General features: G+C 47.8%; 1 protein-coding gene across 3 annotated transcripts in view; it reads left to right on the top strand.

Moving 5' to 3' along the window:
- The window catches only part of Abtb3 (ankyrin repeat and BTB domain containing 3), a 245,625-nt gene that overhangs the window by 120,824 nt on the left and 100,613 nt on the right, over window positions 1-24,188 (top strand). For all 3 annotated transcript variants that reach the window (XM_050145663.1, XM_050145665.1, XM_050145664.1), the window contains exon 2: window positions 20,608-20,757. In XM_050145663.1, coding sequence (XP_050001620.1) covers window positions 20,608-20,757 — 150 coding nt within the window. The remainder of the gene's footprint in view (window positions 1-20,607; window positions 20,758-24,188) is intronic.

Below are 24,188 nucleotides of genomic sequence, written 5' to 3' on the forward strand. Positions count from 1 at the left end.
GGAGTGTGGATTAGAAAAATTAGGTAGGAAGAACAGAGATACAAAAGAAATACAGAGACATAGGATAGAACCAGGAGGGTTATCCAGAGAATTCTGAATACTGAATATGCCCGTGTTTATTTTCCATATGTTTATGCATCCCATTCCAAAAGTGGAGGGGGGAGGCAAAAGACTGCTTTGACAAGACACAGAGGGCAAACAGAACAGTTACCTGCTTAGATACTTGAGACATCAAGCCACTATATCCGGAGTTAAGCATTCTGTCATTTAGGCAGGACATGCGGCAACTACACCTTAGACCAAGTATCCTGTAGGTGGCCACTCCCTGGGTCAAACCTCCTGTCATAGCCTTGGAGGAGCAGGAATAGGCTTGAATTCTCTGAGCTTTGGTCAAGGTGGAACAGATCCACCTCTGTGGACCATTTTTAATATCCAAAACACTACGAAACCACACCCTAAGTCAGGATCTCTTGTTCGTAGCTACTCCTTAAGTCAGATTTCAATAACTTTGAAGAACAAAAGTAGGATTAGGCTCTGTGACCTTCAGTGAAGGTAGAGCCGACCCACTTCTGTGGACCCCTACACTTGCATGGGTGGCAGCATCTCGTGGGCTGGGGTCCTTGTGTGGGCAGTACCATTCTGTGGGTGGGGTCCCTGCATGGGTGGTACTATCCCATCGGCTGGGGTCCCTGTGGCAGAATTATCCCATGGGCTGTGGTCCCTGTGGTGGAACACTCCCATGGGCTGGGGTCCCTGTGGTGGTACTATCCCGTGGGCTGGGGTCCCTGGGGTGGTACTATCCCGTGGGCTAGGGTCCCTGGGGTGGTACTATCCCGTGGGCTGGGGTCCCTGGGGTGGCACCGTCCATGGCCTAGGGTCCCTGGGGTGGCACCGTCCATGGCCTAGGGTCCCTGTGGTGGTACTATCCCATGGGCTGGGGTCCCTGTGGTGGAACTATCCCATGGGCTAGGGTCCCTGTGGTGGTACTATCCCGTGGGCTGGGGTCCCTGTGGTGGTACTATCCCGTGGGCTGGGGTCCCTGGGGTGGCACCGTCCATGGCCTAGGGTCCCTGGCAGGATAAAAAGAAGAAAGCAAGCTGAGCATCAGAACTCTGCTCTCTCTTTACTGTAGATGCCAATGTGATCGGTCAACTCTAGCCGTCCTGGCCTCTGTAGACTGGCTGTATCTCTTCTTCCACCATGAGCCCAAACAAATCCTTTGTCTCTGATGGCTTTTTTTTTTTTGTCTCGTCACAGCAATGAGAAGAGTAATGAATGCACTCTATGACTTGATTGAGTTCTTGGCTTAATTAGTTATCAAATGGCCCACTGGCTGAGACTCGGCAGGCTGCACTTTGAACAATGAATATAATGTTGGGTGTGAACTATACCAAATAAAGTTAATTTGAAAATTGACCTTTCTCCATCTAAAGAGCAATAGCAATTCCCTAGGAAGGGGGTGGGGCCACCCCAGCCATTCTCTGCAGTGTGTTCACCCCATGCTTGACTCAGCACAATTCATCATTGCTGCCAGCTGTCATGAGCAGGCATGGGGTAATAAATAGGCCCACGGGATTTCTGAGGATTGAAACCGGGATTCGAACTCAGATCTGCATGACCATTCAACTGGGTGGCTAGAAATTAGCTGAAGCCCAAGATCCAGAACCAGAACACTCGTGCGCTAATTCCTTGTTCTTTTATCAGCCAGATTAACTCCTTAGCCACGTGCCTCAATAACTCTGAGACCCAGCCTGAGGTTCCTAAACAGAAAGCAGAGGGTACAAGACATGGGTCGCCTCTCTTTAAACATCCATCCTGTTCTTTTCACTTCTCTCAGTGAACATCAGCCAGGCATCTTCTTTGCTCCAGGGCTGGCCCTGCAAGGCTGAGGAAGCACAGCCTTTCCCCTCCCATAATGCAGTGTGATATGCCGAGTGCAGTCGATAGGCTATTGGCTTGTCATGCAGGAACTGGGCTGATGCCTGGGGTGGCCTCCTGAGATGCACAGACTTTGACGGGAGGGCTAGAAGATGCGGATGTCTCAGGAGACAGAAAGCCATGCCGAAGCTCATGACAATTTGGGTGCAGAATATGGAGAGATCCCTCATCCCCGTCACAACCACTGTCATCTCCACCCACTGACACCTAATGATGACAATTTATTGACCATATACCAGTTATTCTATCTAAAAAAAAAAAAAAAAAAAGGAGAGATGCTCCTGCCAGGTACTAGCTGCCTTCTCCTGCAGCAAATACGGGAAAGATCCTTGGAGAAATGCCAGCCGCTCTCTTGCCTGAGGCCCCGCAGGGCTGGCACAGAACACAGCAGGGTGTGCCTGTGGCTTTCCCTGGCTCTAAAGCCAACATTTTCCCTTTTAGCACCAGAAAGCAAGGGCTACACTCCAACCAGCCAAGCCTGACCCCTCCCACCCAGGCTTCTGGTACCTGCTTGTGTTTCTCTCTGCCTTCGCTCCTAGCCACTTCTTTCATCCCTCATAGAAAGAGGTAAGGGCTTGTAGGAGGCTTGTCCCTCCAGAGGTCCAGCCAAACTCAATACAACCAAAGAAAGTAGCATGCCTGTTAAAGTTAGCCCTTTGCAGAGACAGGCAAAGGAGGAAATCCTCAAGCTGAGTTCTCTTACTGTTTGTTGGCTTTGTGCCCCTGGGCAGCACTCGCCTTCCCTGGAGGTAAACTTATGCCCTCTGGCACCAAGGGCTGTGAAGGCACCTCACACTAATAAACACAGCAGAACCTGAGCTCAGGAGATATTTTCTTGTGCAGCTGTTAGGATCAGGGTGACAGTGGACAGACCAGAAACACTCATGTGGGCCTCCCTAGGGCCACGCCACAGCAGAAAAGCTGCCTTGGGGGCCCTTGGAGGAGCATGGCAAACAAGGCCAGAAATACAGAAGCTGTTCAAAGCCAAGTCCTTGCTCTCTCCCTTCACTGTCCACAAGGAAAGCTGTAGCGGCCACTTTGTTGTGAGCCATGGAGGTGATCCTTGGGCAAAGCATTTCTCTGGGCAAAATCAGCCCCTGACAATGAAGATGGGTACCTAACAGCGCTGGCTAATAGCCTTTTTTCCCAAGCTATCTGAGCTGGTATGTATCAAATGAGCACTCCCAAAGTACTGGCACTGTCTCAGCCTCAGGCTGCTCTGTGGTGCAGAAGGAAAATGACCCAAGCATCTCTTACATTCGCTACCTCTTCTGAAGTATGATGCTTTGAACATGCCCCCTTCCAGAATTCCTATACTGAAGTCCCCAGTGCCTTAGCATGGAATATCCTCTGGAAATAGGATCCCTGCGGGTACAAGTGGTTAAGAGGAGATAGGCCCTAACCCATCATGGCAAGAATCCTAAAAGTGGTCTCTGGACACAGACACAGACACACACACACACACACACACACACACACACACACACAGGATACTATTAGAAGATAAAGACTGGATGGTTCTCTGCACACACAGATGCGATCTGCCTAGAGCCAGAAAGGTGCAGATAGACCCTCTCTGAACAGCTGCCCCCCCTGGACGTCTGTCCTCTTTTGTCTTTGGTCATCTGAGCTTCTAGAAACAAAAGACATGTAGCTGGGGTTTGTGGGAGGGTCTCAAGTAACCCCAGCTAGCATCAAATCCCATATGTAGCCCAGACTCTAAGTCCCGATCCTCTTGCCACTGCCCTCCCGACCCCCTGACAGTTGGGGGCCACCGTGCATTTTTCTCAGCAAATAGCCGTGGGGCTTTGGGAAGCTTTAAGAAGCTAATACATTGTGAGGATACCTCAGACCCCATAACACACCTACTGTAAGAGGTGTTACCCCCCTTGCTCTGCAGTCATAGGAATTCAGAGAGGAAGAATGCCTTGCTAGAACCACATGGTTAGAAGAGAAGGACCCAGACAAGAGAATTGAACTCTGGGTCCTAGTTAGAGCAGGAAGTGGGAGTCTCAGAGAGCAACAAGCAGCCCAGATCCAGGCCTACAAATGAATCCTACCCATGCCCAGTCTCTCCACATTCATGCAAGAAGATGGGCTATGACAGGCTCTCTGCTGTCAGGAGCCTGGTGGGGAATGAAGAGCAAGGAGCCCAGGCCTGGCAAAAGGTAGGAGTGCTTTGTAAATAAGCTAGGGCACAGGTTGCTCACGACCGTGCAGGGTGTGTCCAGGAAACAAGGTGGCCCCAGCTGTCAGGTGCCAAGAATCAAGAATTCATCACAGTGTTCTCCAGATACCTGAGGGCCAATCCACCTTCACCCTGCTCTGTCTCAGGGAGCTGGACTTTATCCAAAGACCCACCTCCTGCCCTGACACCTCCCAGAGCTTGAACTGTCCCCAGGCAGCACCTTCCCTTCCTGCTGAACACTTTCAGGGAAGCCCAGCCTCTCTTGGAGCAGGGCCTTGAGGATCACTCTAGGTTTTGCGAATCATTAATTTGCTTGTTCCTTACAACTTCATATTTGTGTGTGTGTGTGTGTGTGTGTGTGTGTGTAGTGTTCTTTGACCAAAGTCTTTCTCCCATCGTCTTCTCTTATGCCTTTCTTCCTCTTACCAAATCCTTTTGTCCCAAGCCCTCCTACTACTTCCAGTTGTGTGTGTGTGTGTGTGTGTGTGTGTGTGTGAGAGAGAGAGAGAGAGAGAGAGAGAGAGAGAGAGAGAGAGAGAGAGCACATTTAATTTGTGTTACTTGCACGAATGTGGGGTGGGATATGTCCTTGGGTAGAGGCAATGTACCTATGGGCTCATTCTTATTCAGAGCATGGAATGTGGTGTCACAGGCCCTTCAGAACCTGCAAAACAGGCCTTTTCGCTCCAGCTCCTGTTAGGTGACTACAGAGGCACAGTGATGTTGTCAGTAATCTGGGACCTGCAGACAGGGAATAGGCTGGTGGTCACCATCCCATTATAGAAGGGACTCCCAGATCCCAAAGCAGCCAGCCTCTCTGGACCTGTGTAGTCCAAGGCTCCCCCATATCACCGGGTGTCCTCACCAATGAAGCCCTCTCCTGGTATCTGAGAAGAGGCAGCAGGAAGGGGGCGGGCCTTCCTCAGTTGTCTCAGCGCCATAGTGTGATTGGAGATGATTCACTGTGAATCAGCCCTTGCTTCCTCTAAGGATTCAGCCTGTGGGGGAGCCAGATCCTACCTTCCTGGCGCAACCACACCAGTGTTCCCACACTTACGCGCTACACAAGCAGACCAGCTTTGAATCAGAGACTAGCCCAAACTTGCTCTGGAGGTCATAGCTGGGCTTGCCAGGCCCAGCTACCGGAAACCTTAGGAGGTGACAGCTCCTGTGAGATGTAGACTATAATATGACTAGAACTGGGCACAACCATCCTGAGACCATCATCTCTGGTAGGGGTCAGAGGGGCCAGAGGGACAACAGGGATGTCATAATCCAAACCCACAGTCCCCTCCTAGAGGCTCTCTATATGCATACTTCTTGAACTATGGGAAAAACCTTTCCCATTTGCGGCTTATACACATCTTAAGGTATTGATCCCCTGTGTGCCCATGTCCTACTGTGTAAATCAATGCAGCTGCTGACCAGGCCTCCAGGAAGGCTAGTGATGCCCACTTAAGGATGGTCCCACCAGGCCCAGCACCCAAGAATCCTCTCGCGTGGCTCAGTCTAACATGAATGCGGAGTCTTCATGACCACCACACAGACCTCCCGGCAGAATGACCCAGTTTTCATGCTGTGGAGGTAGGAAGCCCAAAAGGACCTCAGTGAGCTAAGAGCAAGGTGATCACTGCACTAGGTCCCTTTGGAAATCCGAGAGAGGGGCTCAACCTGCCACTTTGAAACCCCCATTCACAGCCATAGATTCTGGTGAGTATATGGTAAACATCATTGGAGAACATTACTCCACTGGCCATAAAGATTGGAACACAACCCCACATTCTGATTCCTTTAGCTTGATATGTCAGCCCCCACTGGAAGCAAGTTTCCATTGTCCAACACTGTGTGACCTGAGGGAAGTTCCCAACCCTCTCTGGATCACGATGAAAAAGCATCAACTCTGATAAAGGACCACCATGGCATGTGTGGTGTTTGGAGATGCCAGCAGCTGACTCCGGCAGCCGTACTTCATAATATCTGTGGCTTCCCAGCTTTTGGGGCCTGTGATTTCACGACTCGCTGCTTCTAAATAACAGACACAAACTCTGAAGATGCATAATCACATCTGTTGAGAAACTTCCCTCAGGGAGAGGAGTGGATCGTTTTTCTCTGTGGCGAGGTGCTTTGTACCAGAAGATAGCTGAGCACACACGCCAACAGCAAATGAATAGGCAACTGGGCTTGTATGTGTGTGTATAGGCACAGGGGCTGTGTGTTTGTGTGAGCAAGCACCTGCTTGCAAAGCTCAGATAGAAAGCATGTTCCTCTAACCAGCCCCTGGCTCCCTAGGGTTAACCATCCTTCAGGTGTGGCGGGGTGGGAGGGGGCACTGTGTCACCACTGAGACTGTCTCTGCTGATGATGGCTGGGAGTGGGGACAAGATAAGCACCTTTGCAGATTAGTGCACACCCCTGCTACTCCCAGACATCCTCCTCTCACTTCCTGCTACCTGGCTGGTGCTCCCTGCACCCACAGCCATCCTGTCCAATACTCCAGGCTTCTAGGGGAATGATTCTTAGCCCTCAAGCCTGACCTATCTGTGACTTCCAGTTATGAAGCTCAGAGCCCCTGATCTGGAATTGAGAGTCAGTCCAAGACCAGCCCTGACCTGTGTTAGCTGTGTAGCTTTGGAGGGTCTCCAAAGACTGTGTGTCTTCTGCCCCACCTGCTACAGAAGTCACCTCGCTGGACAGGACTGTGCAACCAGGCCTCTACTCTACTGAGGCCCTCTGGCTTATCTGGAACTCTTAGGTGCCTCTGGTGCAGCCACCGCGCTTCCCAACTTTGTCACAGCGCTTCCCTGGCCTAGGCTGTTATTATCTTCTCTTGTGCTGCTAACAGCAGCCTGGTTCTGTGCACTCTGGACCAAAGTCATTTCTCTGCTTCTGGCTTTTCACTGATCTCAGACATGCCCCTATGTCCTTCCCAGCTAAGCCCCTGCCTTTCTCTCTGAGCAGTGCAAACTCTGAAGTTAAATGGATTAATTCCCAACCCCTACTGTAACCCCAGATGTGTGACCTTTGGAAAGAAACCTAACCTCTCTGGGCCCCCCATTTTTTTTATCATCTGTACAATGATTATCAAGCGAACTACTTAGAGGTATGAGGATTAGAATAATTCACGACATGAATAGTGCCTGGCTTGGAGAAATTGTCACAAAGATCTTAACTCCTATTTTTCATGAGTACTATTATTTTCTGTCCTCACCCAAATGTCATTTGCACAAATCCTGCTGTGTAAAATGGAGAATTGGGGGCACTTAGGGGAGTCTGGGTCAGCTTGCCCTGGGAAACAATGTAGCGTTACACCCAGAAAAGTAGGCTATGTCTTCCTGGAGAAAACTGAGGGAACAGCTTAGAGTCAAGAAAAGTAATGTGAGCGGAGACATCCAGGGACATCAGTGGCTTTGTGGGCTTGTGAGTAGGACGGAATTTGTTTGGACAGCTGGATCAGGCAGAGACCACAGAGGCCGTTGAGCCCTGGGTAGAGAGTTTCCATCTCATCTCTAGGCAATAGGAGCCACTGAAGGTCGTTGAAGCAAGAGGGGAAGGTCATGGGCTCTTGGCTCAGAGCAGTCAGATGTGTTTAACACCCAGAGAGAACTCAGCTCTTGCCGCAGAAACAATCGATTCTAAGCACAGATGTGAGTTTTCTTGTACTCTGGAAGCTGGAAGCCTGAGATGAGGCATCCACGGCTTTGGTTACTGTGGAGGCTGCCGGGAAGGATTGGCATCTTCTCTCCCGAGTTTTGTCGGCTGCCCTTTGACATGTAGATACCCACTCCAATCCCTTTTCCCCTCCTCACAAGGCTGTCTCTGTGTATCAGTGTAATGGTTTAATTGTCAACCTGACAGTTTAGAGTCACTGGGAGGAGAGTCGCAAAGAGCGAGTATCTAGATCAGGTTGGCCTGTGGGTGTGTCTGGGTGGGATTGTCTCCACTGTGTTAGTGGGGATGAAAAGACCTGCCCATTTGGAGCAGCACCTTTCCCTGGCTCTAGGTCTTAGATTGGTAAACTCAGAGGGAAGGCTGGGTACTCTGAGCTTGCATCTCCTTCTTCTGAGACCGTGGATGTGACCAGCAGCTCCAAGATCCTGCCTTGTCTTCCCTGTCATAATGGCCTATAGCCTGGCATGTGAACTGAATAAACCCTTCCTTCCTCCTTTCTTCCATTGCTCCCTCCATCCTTTCCTTTCTTCTTTCTCCCCCACCCTCTGTCTCTATTTATTTTTGTTTTTCGAGACAGGGTTTCTCTGTGTAGCTTTGAAGCCTGTCCTGGAACTCGCTCTGTAGACCAAGCTGGCCTCCAACTCACAGAGATCCGCCTGCCTCTGCCTCCCGAGTGCTGGGATTAACGGCATGTGCCACCACCACCCGGCACACTTTCTTTCTTAAAGTTGCATTGGTGGGGTGTCTTATCACAATCACAGAAATGAAACTAGAACAATCGATGTGTCCTGGTCTCCCTCAGCTGTTCTGCCACCAGGCTGAGAAAGGACTCCAAGCCCATGTAATATGGTCCCACTCACAGGTTTTGGGGGTTTGGCAGATACGTGTTTTGGAGCCACCACATAGAGGCAACGACACAGGTGATCTCTGTACATCAGTTTCCGACTCTGGCTCATGTGGGGAGCTGGGAACCACGGAGCTGCATCCGAGCTTCCTCAAGGAATGCTGTGCTTTGATAACTCCCTCAACTGGACATGGCCCCCAGAAGCATCCTTCTATGTGTCTAGTGGAATGGGGCCTCTTTTCCCCAGCAAAGGTTAGTGTTTGCCCCACCCACCGACCAGCAGGCCCCAAAACCTGGTTGGAAGCATGGTACCTTTAACTTTAATCAGCAGTCACAAAGCGAGAATTTAGAGACCTCTTGTGGCTGGTTTTTGGCTCTATAGTCAGCAGCTGAATTTGCCCTAATGGGATTCTAATGTTTTTAAAAGCCAATTTAGTAATCTTTGTGTTTTTGATGGATTGTGAAAGGCCAAGTAGTTATTTATATCTTTATACACATGCGCTGCTGCAAATGGCAGACTTGTGATTTTATGTGCTATTAGTATTTGTACTATGTTAACAGAGGGATACAGTCAACTCTCGTGCACACACACGCACACACACACGCACGCACACGCATGCACACACATGTACGCACACGCACACACATATGCACACACACGCACACTTCTGTCACTCTGTGTCGTCAACCGTAGGCTATTTCCATTTATTAACATTTCAGTGGATAGGGGGCTGGAGAGATGGCTCAGCGGTTAAGAGCATCACCTGCTCTTCCAAAGGTCCTGAGTTCAATTCCCAGCAACTACATGGTGGCTCACAACCATTGGTAATGAGGTCCGGTGTCCTCTTCTGGCCTGCAGGCATACATACAGACAGAATATTGTATACATAATAAATAAATAAATTTAAAAAGAAACATTTCAGTGGATAGTTCTCTACTATATCTTATCAAATAAGTAATAAATCTATCATCGAGCTGTTTAATTAAAAAACAATCAGGCTTTGAAGACATAGAATACAATTAAATGTACTTAGCGCTGAAGCTGGGGTGTATGTGATTTAATCTTTTGTGGGTGACTTGGGATCTTGCAGACCCTAAGGGGCTTCATGATGCATATAAATAATCCTCTTGCTATGTGGAAGCTCTATTGGAAAGAAATCCCCCACTGGAAGCCAGCCAGGCACGGCAGCCTCCCCTCTAGCCGGATCCTCGCGTTTACCTAGAAATGGTTTCTATCTATCCCTGGAGGACACAGATCTGTGAGTGTTTGTCCTTGGCATCAAATGCTGCTGGCAACTGGTGTGAAACCCTCCGTTTTTTTTTTTTTTTTTTTCAGTTCCCTTTAATTTCTGCAACAGATACCCAGGAGGGTGTTAATGTTGCTTTAACACCTTTCCTTGACGCTGATCTTTCTTCTCTACAAAGAATTCCACCCAGGACTCATTCATGAATTCCACTTGTGCCTGTGAAGCCAGTCCCTATGAGGAATGGTAAAACCAGGAAGTTGGGAACAACAAAGGGGGGCGGCTAAATGTGTTTCAGGAAGCATAATGTGTATTCAAACATTGTCTTAAGGGACTTGGGCATTCACACCACCCCACCATTGACTTCCCTTTCCAATGCAATCGCCTTCACTCTGAATGGCACACAGAGATCTAATTCAGAATTAAAATTAATATCAGAGAAAATGAGATTAAAAATAGGCTCAAAGTATCATTTTAAAAGAAAGGTTAAGAGAAGAACGATTAGATCAAGACTAATCTTTTCTGATTTTAAAGCATTTATGAAGCTTCGATAATGAAGCAATTTATTTCCCATACTGGGGAAAAGATGAGATCAATAGGATAAAGTAGAAAATATGGACGTGAACTCAATTGTACCTGGAAATACAGTGGTTGAGAGAGTGGATGTAAATCACTGGGTCAAAGGCGGCTTATCCAGTAGACAGCAGCACAGCTGATTGGTTACTTGGTAGCATATCCAGTAGATTGGGACACATTTGACTGTGTACTTTGGAAAAATTAAAAATATGATTTCCAATTCCTTCTAGATAGATCACAGTTTTAATATTGATAACAAAACTAAAACTACCATCAGAAACATGCTTAAGTTTTAGTAATCTTGCCTAAGGGAAACTCTCTCTTTTTCTTATGTTCATGTGTGTATGTATGTCTCAGGGTTTATATGTACAAGTCTGTGCATGCATATAGAGGCCCGAGGCTGATGCTGGAACTCTTCCTCAGACACTCTGCCGCTTATTCTTTGAAGCATGGTCTCTCCATCCATCAAAACCAGAGCTCACCAACATGACTAGTATCCCTAGCCAGCTTGCTCCTGGAATCCCATCTCTGTCTTCCAAGGCTGGAAGGCCCCCATACCTACTCAGCGTTTACATGGATTCTGGTGATCTGAACATCCTTTTTGATCACCCTGCAAGTGTCCTGACCACTGATTCATCTCGTTATAGAGGAAGCACTTTCTAAACACAACCCTAAACCTATAGAGAAAAAGACTGAACCTGTTAAGTTGAATGGAAACACTCCTGGTTGGATACTATAAACACACTACAGGGACAGATGGGAAACTGAGAAGGGCTTGTGCAGGACACATGTCAGCAAAGGTGTGATTTCTTGACTGATGTGGGAGTCTCCTCTGTAGGCTGTGAATACCATTGTATTCAGAAACTGTCTTGGGCCTGCACAGGGCAGAAGAGAGGTAGGTGCAGGAAAACTAAAATGAATGCTGGGAGAAAGAAGGCAGAGTGAGGAGATGCCATGGAGCCGCCAGAGGAGAAAGACACAAGCTGCTAGCTGTGAGCCTTGTGGTAGAATAAAAAATAAAATAAATGGGTTAATTTAAGAGATAAAAATGAGGTGAAATAAGCATAAGCTATTGGCCAAACAGAATTGTAAGTAATATAGTTTCTGTGTAGTTATTTTGGAACTCTGGAAGGCTGAGAATGAACAGGCAGCCTCCTTCGACATTTACTATGTGAGGAACTTCTCTATCAGTGAGAATATGACTTTCTATTTAAAATAAGAAAGCTGTGGAGACTGATTTAGAATCAGGAAGATTGATTTAGGGAAACAGATACTAATGACTACAGATAGCATTCTTTTACTTAAAAGTATATGAAATTAAATTAGATACTACCTTCTAGTTTTCACATTGGTTCACATGGTTCACACACACATGGACTTTTCGTGGCGTTTTGCAGACTTGTACTTGCATGGTGTTTTGTGGGTTCATTAGGTGGATGCTAGTCCCTCTGGCTAGATTCTGTGCTCTGTGAGGGCAAGAACCATCAGACCTACATCCACTGGGAGAACTCGTACATTTTTGGGGTTTAATAAATGTTGAAGAGTAAGTGGGTGGGTGGGTGAGTATGGACAGAAAGATCTTACATCAGAAACTAGTAATAAACTCACTTGGGAGAGTGGGTAAGCACAGGGAAAGAAAGAGGGTCTGTCTACGCTTCTCTGTTTAGGTTTTTCAGATGGCTATGTGCAACTTTATGGTCATTGTTTTGAAAACAGTCTAGGTGTTTTAAGTGAATTCTACAGTGGGAGCAAAAAGGTAAAGGTACATCTAAGAAAAAGGATGCCAACTTGTGACTAACCCCTTTATCTCAGCATCCTGGGAGGGAAAGGGAAACTCATCCGAAGATGAAGGTCATTAGAAAATCCCGAGGGCACAAGGATCATGCCAGGGGTCCCTCTCAGTCAAATCCAGGGGCTGGTTGAGCTGTGAAGGTGAAGATAGAAGACGATATCTTGAGATCTCTCTTAAGATATGTGTTGAGAGCCTAGAGAAACCAAAGAGGTCAAGTTTAAGACATCTGCTGAGCTAAAGGAGCCCACAGGCAGCATTCGAGTCCTAGACAGCTGAGAGACAGAGAACAGTATGGCTATTGCATTGCTCTAGCTTGCTGGCAGCTCCATCCTTCTCCACTCTAGTGGTTCCTGCCTTGTTCAGGGTTAGAACCAAAGACTTTAGTGCCGCGCACCGCACCCCTGTGTCTGCGCTCTGTGCGCTGGCACCCAGCTCACAAGCTTCAGGCCAAGAGGCTGGAGGTTAAAATACACAGACACACAGACAGAGAGACAGCGACACGGGTCATCCTTGAATTCCCCAAGAATGCCCCCTTTATTGTGTTCAGGGGCAGATTATATAGAGATAGCCATGCCCCAGCCAAACCCACCAGAAACCACTCTCCTGCCATCAGGAACTCCTGAAGGTCTCGTGCTCAGAGCAGCTGTAGGCACTCAGATCAGGGGAAAACAAGACATTCAGGATCTGGGGTCTCACTGCTCCCAACACTTTGGAGTCCCCCATGAGGCTTCATCCAATCCATCCTCAGTGCTTTATTGCCAGTTACTTCTCCCAAGTTACTCTGATCCTTTCCCTAACAAGTCCAGCACCCATCACCCTTTGGTCCCTCTGTTGCCCTGCTCTCCACCGAGATGTCTGATAGGTACACATGCCACTTCCTTCAAGCCTCTGCCTAGGCGGCTTCTTTACCCCTTCCTCTTTTTCTGCCATTTCCTAAGTAACACTTACTGACTATTGCCTACATAATTTAATCATATATTAGAGCATTCATTTAGAACATAAATACTAAAATATCAAAAATCTCCAGTACTTTGCTACCAAATCCCAAGCACCTAGAGCATTGCCTGGCACCTAGCAGGTACTCAGCTAATGTTGACCTAATGCGTGAATGAACTATGTAGGAGACTGCTTATGCATTTCCTGGCCACCCAGACCTGAATAATCACACAGAAACTATATTAATTACTACATTGTTTGGCCAATAGCTTAGGCGTATCCCTATCTAGCTCTTACATCTTCAATTAGCCCATTTCTATTAATTTGTGTATCACCATAAGGCTGTGACCTATCGGTAAGGTTCTAGCGTCTTTCTCCTTTGGCACCTACACAATATCTGCCTGACTTGCCTTCTTTCTCCATGTGTTCAGTTTAGTGTGCTCTGCCTAGCTCAATCCTACCCCGCCATAGGCCAAAGCAACTTTTTTATTAACCAATGGTAATAAAATGTATTCACGGCGTACAGAGGGGAATCCCACATCAGAACTGAGTTTTTAACCTTTGGCTTCTTGCTCCTGCAGTTAGTATTCTCACTATGTCCTCTGTGTTAGAGCCATACTGACATGCCATTGTCTCTGTACCTGGTCTCTTATACAAAGTATCCAGAACGACATAGCAGCCACTGTAAACTAAGCCCAGTTGGAGAGAGTCCCATCTCTGTGAGCTTGTAGCTCACAGAGGGAAGGACAGCTTGTGGGGGTCACCTTGGGCCACTTCCTGCCTGTGGCTCCAGCCTACCTGTCCTGCCTCTCTGTCTCTGCTCGGAGCAGTCTCTGCTAAGCTTCTCAATGTCTCGCTGGCTGTCTGGACTGAAATCTCCTGCAAAAGCAGGGCCTGCATGTGTGTGGCATCGGGAGTCAGGCTCAGAACAATAACCTTGAACTTGCTAGACCAATGTAAGTAGAGATGGAGGCGGGGAGAAGGCAATAGAAATCCAATGTCAGACCATGGTTTCTAGGAATTGGGCTATGGACAAAAATAGCATAGCACTCTGGAGGTGAAGGTTTAGAATGTGGCCAGTGACCAAAGTCCTCCAGATCCGCATCTGGCTGTCTGCTTGCCACCTCTGGCTATCTGCTTGCCCCCTCTGCACCCTCGGCTCCAGGCACTTCCCCCACGTGCAGAGCACCTGCCTCTGAGCCTTTGTTTCCTCCTGGACTGTCCTCCAACCACAATTATAATGATAATAACAGCTGCCATTATTGTGCTATTTATAGAGAGCAAGCTGTATTTCACTCATTTAATCTTCCAGTGGCCCCGTGAGGGTTATGCTAGAATGTTCTCCATTATTCTGTAGTATTCCCAAGGAAGCCTGTACTTAAGGGGAGGCTAACTAAATGCATCAGTGTCGTGGGCCAAACCGGCCTCCAGAACTGGGAACTCATGCTCTTTGAACTGCTCAGTGAAGTCCCTAGGCAGCCTGTGAAGCTGTGAGGCGGCCTTGGGCTCGCCTCAGGGTTACTGCACAGGACCCCAAGGGATGTGTGCTCTGCTCTGTTTCTATGGTATCCCCGCTAGTGCAGGTCTGTCTTCACAGCTGAGCCTGTTCAGAAGGTCACCACACCCTTCCTTACTAGCCTGGCATCCCCGCTAGTGCAGGTCTGTCTTCACAGCTGAGCCTGTTCAGAAGATCACCACGCCCTTCCTTACTAGCCTGGCTGACACCATACCCACATTTCTAGAAAGACTCCTCATTTAGGTTTCCTCCACTCTCATTCTTAAGGGCCCTGGGTCCAACATTTTTAAGAAAGATCTCTGAGAAGGAAATCCATTCCTGGGCAAATTGTGAGCTAGGAACTGTGCTCAGACTACCAGGGGGAAGGGTCTGCTTCTCATAGACTGTGGGTTCTAAATCTTCTTCCTGCTGCCAAGTCTTTAAAAAAAAAACAAAAACAAACAAACAAAAAACCCAGGAGCTCCAAGCTGGTGATGTAGAAGGAAAAAAAAGTTCTGGTATTTCTTTTTTTTTTTTTTTTCTTCATAAATTCACAGTAAAAGAGAGCCTTCTGGCAGTGACTGGGTTATTGGCTTTCCTAAATCTTTAGCTCCAAAGAACTTCATTTACTTACTTTATTAGCAAACATTTATTGACTCCATTCCCTGTGCCAGGTTGTCTCTATATATTATCTCATTCCTGACTCTCCGCCAGCCATGAGGCAGACTATCCAAACACTGCAGAGGGAGGGGCAGGCTTAGAGGAACCAACTTGGAGCCTAGCAACCTCCATGGAAGGTGGTAAAGTGGAAGATGGTGTTCAGGTTGGCATCAGGGTCGGTACAGTCAACTCTCATTGGCAGCCGGAGGCAGATGAGACAGAGCCCAAGCCTGTGCCCAGACCACCAGACCTATGGAGTCATGCCGACCCCCTGCATGGTACATGCATCTCCTGATTCTGGCTTCTTCTGTTGCAATGGCATAGCTATTGGCTACTCACAGAAAATACCAATGTAGTCATAGAGTATCAAGCCACCATAAGTGCTAAAAATGAAAAGTATGTTGAGTATTATTGCTATGGTTCAAAGGAAGGTCGTAGGAATCCAGAGAGTTCTATACTGTCATCTTATGGTGCCTAAAAAAGAGAGGAGAAGAGAGGAGAGAAGGGGAGGGGAGGGAAGAGGAGGGGAGGGGAGGGGAGGGGAGGAGAGGAGAGGAGAGGAGTTTCCTAATCTAGTATAGCTGCGAGAATTCAAATACATTTTAATCTAAACATAGAAAGTGCTGGGCACAGTGTCTAACTGAGTTGGTACTCAGTATGCTTGGTCTCCTCCTCCATCATCACCCCATCACCGGTGTCATTCCTGAGGGTGAGCGGCTGAGGTTGGGGGATGGGGGATAGCTAACACGGTCTTCTCCTTGTGGGGAAATACATCCTTGACCCATGACTAGTGATGAGATAGAGGAAGGCGAGGCACTCTGTTTGCCACAGGGCTGTGCTGTGACCTCAAAATGGAAGTAGGCAGAAAGACTGACAGCCCCCTTGACAGATGGAGGTGCTGGACATGTTGTATCCAAGATTCCCATGCATTCTGAGTGACCTGACCAAAAGATTCTCTTTCTCTGGTCACACAAGACTTTGGAAAGATAACCCTCAAGACTGAATCCAGAGAGTAAACGGATGAGACTTCATGCTTGGTAGTGCAGAGTATCGATGAGGCCCTCACACTGGAGGCCAGAGGTTCTCAGTATCTTATTGTGTTTAAAATCAGCACAGTCAGCCCACAGCAACCATTGTTAGCTGCTCTCTGCAGCCAAGGAAACTGCCTGGACATGGTAGAAGTTTTCTCCATGTTGAGAGGGAACTCAGCTCTGTGGGCCTGTCTCTGTCCCACCTCCCTCCAAGGCCAGGGTTGCAAATGCATGCTGCTACATCTGTCTTTTATGTGATCTTTTCAGTTCCTCATGAGTACAGCAAAGACTTGGCTGGCTGAGCCATCTCCCCCACCTGCCTCCAAACTTCAATTTTGAACTTGGGTCTTAATCACCGAGCCATTCTGTCCTCAGCTGCAATAACGGACTTGTATCAGACACTGAACTCTAGTGCTCTGACCTTCATATTCATCTAGATATTTTCTTACATTAGAAAAAGATAATTATTTCAGTTCATGTATAAAGTTTTATGTGGTGATTTTTCATGAAAATGTCCCCTGTATGGGGTTGGGGATTTAGCTCAGTGGTAGAGCGCTTGCCTAGCAAGCGCAAGGCCCTGGGTTCGGTCCTCAGCTTCAGAAAAAAAAAAAAGACAAAATAACAGAAAATGTCCCCTGTAGGCTCGTACAGAGTGGTCTATTAAGGAGGTGTGGCCTTGTTGGAGGAAATGTGTCACTGGGATTGGACTTTGAGGTTTCAGAAGCTAAAGCCAGGCCCAATGGCTCTCGCTTTCTCTTCCTGATGCCTGCCAATCCTATCTGGATGTAGAATTCTTGGCTCCTTCTCCAGCTCCATGTCTGCCTGCATACCTCAGTGCTTCCTCCCATGGCAATAACTGACTAAACCTCTAAACTGTAACACAGCCCCAATTAAATATTTTCCTTTATAAGAGTTGCCATGGTTGCTGGGTGGTGGTGATACACACCTTTAATCCCAGCACTTGGGAGGCAGAGGCAAACAGATCTCAGTGAGTTCGAGGCAAGCCTGGTCTACAAAGCAAGGACCAGGAGAGCCAAACAGCCAAGACTGTTACACAGAGAAACCCTCAAAAACAACAACAACAAAAAAGAGTTGCCATGGTCATGGTGTCTCTTCAGAACAATAAAACCCTAACTAAGACACCCTATATGGAGTTCTCAAAAAGAAAAGCCTAATATAAAATCTTGGCATAATAGATCAATTATACATTTTATAAATCTCTATCATCTAGTTCTTAAAGCACTTTTGAATAAATGACATTTCCACATTTGAATTTCATAACTCTCTAAAGGGACAGGAAGGGACATTGTTCATCTGGATGATGAAATATGAAGAAACCCCGAGGCAGGGTGTTGTATGCTGATTTCATCTCAGGGCCACGTGTGGAGGACCTTTCTGCTTAGCACGTGAAAGATAGCCTACAAGATCTCATTTCACCACCCTCCCCTGAAGCCTCAGGGAAAAGGAGAAGCCAATGCTTGGCCCACCTTCCCACTTCTGGACACCGAGGTCCAGAGAGGTTCTGTGACCTGTCCAAGACCAAGCACAGTAAGCATCAGGCTAGGATGAGGCTCAGGGTTCCAGACTCAAGTTTCCTTGTCCTGTGCCTGTGGATCCCTGTGGAGCATCGTGTGGGCTGCAGATGTGGGATAATGCACAGCCAGGGATGACAACCACGGGATCGAGTCACTAGGAATGCCTGAGGAATTGTATGACACTCCATTGTTCCTCCTCCCTCATGTTCAGGACCTCACTCTTGGCTGTTTCTGCTCCCTGATCCTGCCCTTAACCCCTTGCAAGTGAGGAGTCTGTGAAACTTGCCTCAGTTCCTAACATGAGTCTTGATTTTCTGGTATCATTTGTAGTGACCTTTTCAAGAGGGGTAGGAAGTCTCTGAGCTAGAGTCACAGAGACATCAGGGACCTCAGTGAGGGGTAGACCCAAGATTGTCATGGCAACAGCTGCTTGGCTGCTCTCTGACTTTACAGGTCATGTGAGAGAGGGAGGAAGAAGAAGACTTAGAACATCACTGCCTAGGTCCAATAGGAGGATGTGAGAGAAACAGAAGGGTCCCTTGCATAGTGGGCATCCCTCTGAAGGTCTGGCCTTCCCTGAAAACGGAAAGATCCGGTGAATAGTGAGGCTGGGTTGGTCTGCCTGCCAGGCTGTGATGTTCCACAAACACACTGCCTGTTCCAACTCCTTAGTGGGTCCTCAGAGCTCTCCCGAGGGGCTACAGCCATCACTTGCTTTTCTTATTGTTGATAATGCACAGAAGAGAAGGGAAAAACAAAAACAGGCTACATCACACAATAAGACAGTTTTCTGTGGAAGATTTCCGAAGGCAAACATGAAAAGCGTATTGCTGTGCTCTGGGCTGTGATACAGAGTGCATTCTTCAGAGCTACAAAGTGTTTGACAAATAGGCAGTTGGAAACAGTCTTTAACGGGAATTTATCATTTCCCGACTATACGGATATTAAAATCGAATGGGCATTTGTATCCTTTAGCCACTGTTATCATTCATTCAAAACAATGTTTATTCTAGCCGCCTTCTCCCTGGTCTCAGCCAGCTTAATGAGTAGCAGGGTAAGGGTGGGGCTGCTGAGATCTGTGATTTGAGCAGGATGAGGAGTGAAGTTGAGCGGCTGGCTTCACGCTCTGCTCCCTCTCCCTCTGCCAGCTGATTTCCATCATTGGGCCCTTGTATGTCGATCTTGCCTTATTGTCCCCAGGTTGTTTTGTGAGCATCAAAGTTCTCTCCTTCTCCCTCTCCCTTTCTCCCCCACCCTCTCCCTCCTCTCTGTTCTCTCTTCTCTCCCCTCTCTCCTCTCTCTTTCTCTCTCTCTCCTCTCTTTCTCTCTCTTCTCTCTTCTCTCTTCTCTCTCTCTCCCCATCTCTCCCCCCTCTCCTCTCTCTTTCTCTCCTTTCTCTTCTCTCTCTCTCCTCTCTCTCTCCTCTCTCTTCTCTCTCTCTCCTCTCTCTTCTCTCTCTCTCTCTCTCTCTCTCTCTCCTCTCTTCTCTTCTCTTCCCTCTTTCTCTCTCTCTCCTCTCTTTCTCTCTCTTCTCTCTTCTCTCTTCTCTCTCTCTCCCCATCTCTCCCCCCTCTCCTCTCTCTTTCTCTCCTTTCTCTTCTCTCTCTCTCCTCTCTCTCTCTCTCCTCTCTCTTCTCTCTCTCTCTCTCCTCTCTTCTCTTCCCTCTTTCTCTCTTCTCTCCCCCTCCTCTCTATTCGGCTAACACTGTGTGTATTTCTCTCACCTTCCTTAGATGAGCCAGCAAGCCCGGGCATGTTTTGCTCATGATAAAGGCAGAGCTCAAAATAGCAAGGTTCAATGTCACAAGCATTTTTCAGGGCCAATTCTACCCCATCTGTTAACAATGGCCTTGATCAAAGAAAGTCAATTAATCAGCCTTGAAATTCAAGAAGCAGCAACACACTGTCTTTCCTGAGGTGGCTAGGGATAGGTAAATGCCTCTGGGTCAGCCACAGCTATATGTTAGGTCATCACTGAAGGTTTGCAGAGCAGAGTGGGAGAGAAGAGTGTTGTATTCTGAGGGCTTCTGTAGGCATTCATTGTACCAGGTACAGAAGTCTTAGGGACTCCCTCCCCCAAACCCCGCTCCCATATGCATCTCTACAGAGAAATCTCAAAGCCTTGCATTAGAGATCACAGCCTGTCCACAACAGTTACATCTACTGAACCAATGAAGGAATTCCTCAGACTGCCCCCAGCCCCAAAATGCTTGGCTGTCTCTGGGAGAGAGGATGAGGATCTCTGGGTTGAGATAAAGCATCTCTCAGTGGACAGATTCGTTGCCAGGCCAGGGAACAATTCTGTTTCATGGCCTTTGGAAATGCAGTGTCCAGATAAATGCTCACATGTTTGTTAAACTCAAGATCCACGTCTAAAAGAGATCCTGGACTGGGGATGCAGCTCAGTTGGTTTCTGTGTGCCTAGCATGGGTGGGGCCCAGGGTTTTATCCCCAGCAACAAATAAACTGGAAGTGGTTGTGCACACCTGTAATCCCAGCACTCAGAAGCCAGAGGCATTCCTGGCTATATAACAAGTTTGGGGCTAGCCTGAGCTCTATGTGCTATCCTGTCTCAAAAGGCATTGGAAGTCCAGAGCATGCGTTTCCCCTCTCGGTTTCTGACCTTTGGGGGTTTGGTTCCTCTCCTTTGGTGAATTGAAAAGTAACAATTTATTCTTCTCTCTGTCTCCCCGCCACAGGTGTGCTGAGCTTACCAGAGAGTCTGAACCTGCACCGAGACCCACAGCGGCCCAGCAAGCCAGGAGAGCTACCCATGTTCAGCCAGTCGGAGCTGAGGACCATTGAACAGTCCCTGCTGGCCACACGTGTAGGCAGCATCGCTGAGCTCAGTAAGTGGATGCCAGCTCGTCAGCCTGGTGCCCTTGACACTTAGCCTCTCTGCGTCCAACGTGACATGCCAGTCTTTCACGCCACAGGTGCCCATGCTGATCTGGCCAGTACACTTTTATTGCATGCTTACTGTGTGTGCAAAACAGTACTGGTGAAAATGGAAAGGTGGGGGCTCTAGAGAAAGGAGGCCTGGTAAATCTCCCAGCTCTGTCGTTACTGCAGGAGAAATCCATTCCTCATCTGCCCTGAGCCTCAATTTCTTTTTTGATTAGATTGAAGAAATAATCTCAGCTGACACAGGGTATGGTTCTGATATGGGAATGCACAGATGCCCGTCTCGGGGCCTGGCACCCTGCCTGCTGCAGGCAATATGCATGTTTTCTAAACAGTGCCCATTGTTGATGTCTACAACAGCATCTGTTGAGCACGCATGTCAGAGTAGCTCTCTGTTGAGTTCAGAACACTCCACTGGTTCCTCTCTGACCCACAGGATAAACCAAAGACCTCAGAACTGCTGTCAGGACCCTCAGGACCTTTGCACTGACTGTTCCCCCAGCCAAAACAGCTCTCCGTGCCTTTCTATGAAACAAAACTCTTTAAGAACTTCTTGTCTTACTTCAGGCTATTAAAACAAAACAGTAGAGTACACAGGGTGGGTCAAAAGGCATGTCTTTAGGGCTGGAGAGATGGCATAACAGTTAGGGGCACTTACTGTGAGACAATGGTCTTGTAACCCTGCAAAGATTTGTCTCTTGTGTTGGTTTAATAAAGCACTAATTAACCAGTAGCCAGGCAGGAAGTATAGGCAGGGCAACCAGAATAGGAGAATTCTGGGAAAAGAAAAGGCTAAGTCTGCAGTCGTCACCCAGACCCAGAGGAAGCAAGATGAGAAAGTCTCACTGATAAAAAGTACCAAGCCATGTGGCTAACACAGACAAGAATTGTGGGCTAATTTAAGATGTAAGAGTTAGTTAATAAAAAGCCTGAGCTAATAGGCCAACTAGTTTATAATTAATGTAGACCTCTGTGTGTTTCTCTGGGACTGAATGGCAGCAGGACTGAGCAGGACAGAAACCTCTGTCAACAGGCACTTACTGTTCTTGCAGAAGATTCTAATTTGGTTCCTAGCACACATGTTGGGAGGCTCACATCTACCTGTAACTGCAGCTCCAGGAATTTGATCACCTCTTCTGGCATTTAAGAGTGCCCTCTTACATGTGTGAATACACAGACGCAGGGATACCCTCACACACATGTGCATACATGGAGGCAGGGATACCCTCACACACATGTGAATACACAGAGACAGGGATAGCCTCACACATGTATGTCCATACAAAGTCAGGGATACCCTCACACACATGTGCATACACAGAGGCAGGGATACCCTCACACATGTGGATATACACGGAGACAGGGATACCCTCACACACGTATGTCCACACAAAGGCAGGGATGCCCTCACACATGTGGATATACACGGAGACAGGGATACCCTCACACATATATGTCCACACAGAGGCAGGGATGCCCTCACACATATATGTCCACACAGAGGCAGGGATACCCTCACACACGTATGTTCACACAAAGGCAGGGATGCCCTCACACACATATGTCCACACAGAGGCAGGGATGCCCCCACACATGCGTGCTTACACAGAGGCAGGGATTAGGGAAAGGGAGAGTCATTTATTTCTCACAGTGTTTGAGGCTGGGAAAGCCAACGTCAGATACTCAGCTTCTGGTGAGGACTCTCTGCCTGGCTTGCAGTTGGTAACTTCTCACTCTGGGGGTGGGGGCGGTTTTTCCTCTTTCTATAAGACCCCAAGGGCCCCACTCTCTTGGACTTGCCCAATCCTAAGCATATGCCAAAGGCCCTACTTTCTCAGTCTCACACTGAGGGCTGAGGCTTCCATGTGTGAACTGGGAAGACATAAGCACCCAGTCCATCAATCCATGGCTACTTTCATCCCTGTCACTCTGGAGTGTCATGCCCAGCAGTTACCATCCTATAGCATACTTCATACATCTGTGGTTCCACAGTCTCCTTATTGAGGCATAATTCACATGCCACTTGCCTATGCACACAAATCAATCATTTCTAGTCTATTTAACAAGTTGTGCAGCCACAACCATGGTCCGTTTTAGAACATCTTTATTACTCCAATTAAAAAGCCAGTACCCATAATAACCCCCTATCTCCCCTCTCCTAATCACACTCCACATTTCACTTCATTATTTATTTTATTGTCTCTCTCCCTGCTGGAAGCTGTTTTCTCTTCCTGACAGTACAAATATTTTATTTGTTCACTGGCAGAGGAACGTCAGATATGTGGTACATAATAGGGCTGCAGGAAGGATGGAGTACAAAAGAAAGGAAAGAGGGACCCAAAAATATAAAGGAAATAAGGGAAGATGTGAGGTCAAGTTTGCTAGCTGACTCGATCAGATTTAAACATGCCTAGGGAGGACCATTGGGTTCACTCTGTGGGCTCAGGTGTTGCTACCAAGCCTAATGACCCAAATTCCATCCTCAGGACCCACATGGTGAAAGAAGGGAACCCCCTCCTCCAACTGTCCTCTGACACCCCCATGCATGCCTTGGAACGTGCACACACATATAATACACAAATAAATACTGTGAAAAAATAAGACATGTCTAAGAGATTGGGAAGCACTCTTCTGGGTGTGACTGTGATGGTATTTCCAGAGACAATGATCATGAAGGTTTGGTCCTAATGAGTGGATTCATCCCTTGAAGAAGTCATAATAAGATAGCATTATTGGCAGGTAGCAAAAGGTAGGAGGCCAAGTTAGTGGAAGTAAATCACTGGGGTGTCCTTGGGGACATATATGTATGTCACACTGGTGTCTTCCGGTATGCCTCCCTCTCTATTTCCCACCCACAAAGAAGCAAAGAACAACCTTTACCACACATTCCCGCCATCATGATTTTCTGCCCCAGTACATGAGGCCAAGAGAGGACCCAGGGTTTCAGAAAACTGAACCCTGTGAGCCAAAGCAAATCCTTCCTCTCTTGTTTCTTTCAGGCATTCTGGCAGCAATACAAAAACAACTCGGACAGAGCAATAGTTAAAGTTGGGGTGTCCCAGGTTTGAAGAATAATTGGTTGTGTACCCCTAATTCAGGCTTGTGCTCTCCAGGAGACCAACTCTATCCATTTATCTCTGTTTCTGTGATAATATGCTCCTGACCAAAAGCAGTCCGGAGGAGTAATGGGTTTATTTGAGCTTCCTCCCATCACTGAGGTCACACCCATCACTGAGGGAAGTCCAGGCACACACTCAGGCAGGAACCTGGAGGCAGGAACTGAAGCAGAGGGAGTGGAAGAGTGTAACTTGCTGGTTTTGTCCTCAACTCCTGGTCAGCCTGCTTTCTTATCTCAAGGCTACCTGCCTGGGGATGG

The sequence above is a fragment of the Alexandromys fortis genome, unplaced genomic scaffold (genome assembly GCF_014885135.2).
Source record: "Alexandromys fortis isolate MF-2015 unplaced genomic scaffold, M_Fortis_MF-2015_v1.1 scaffold_50, whole genome shotgun sequence".
NCBI classification, from domain to species: Eukaryota; Metazoa; Chordata; class Mammalia; order Rodentia; family Cricetidae; genus Alexandromys; species Alexandromys fortis.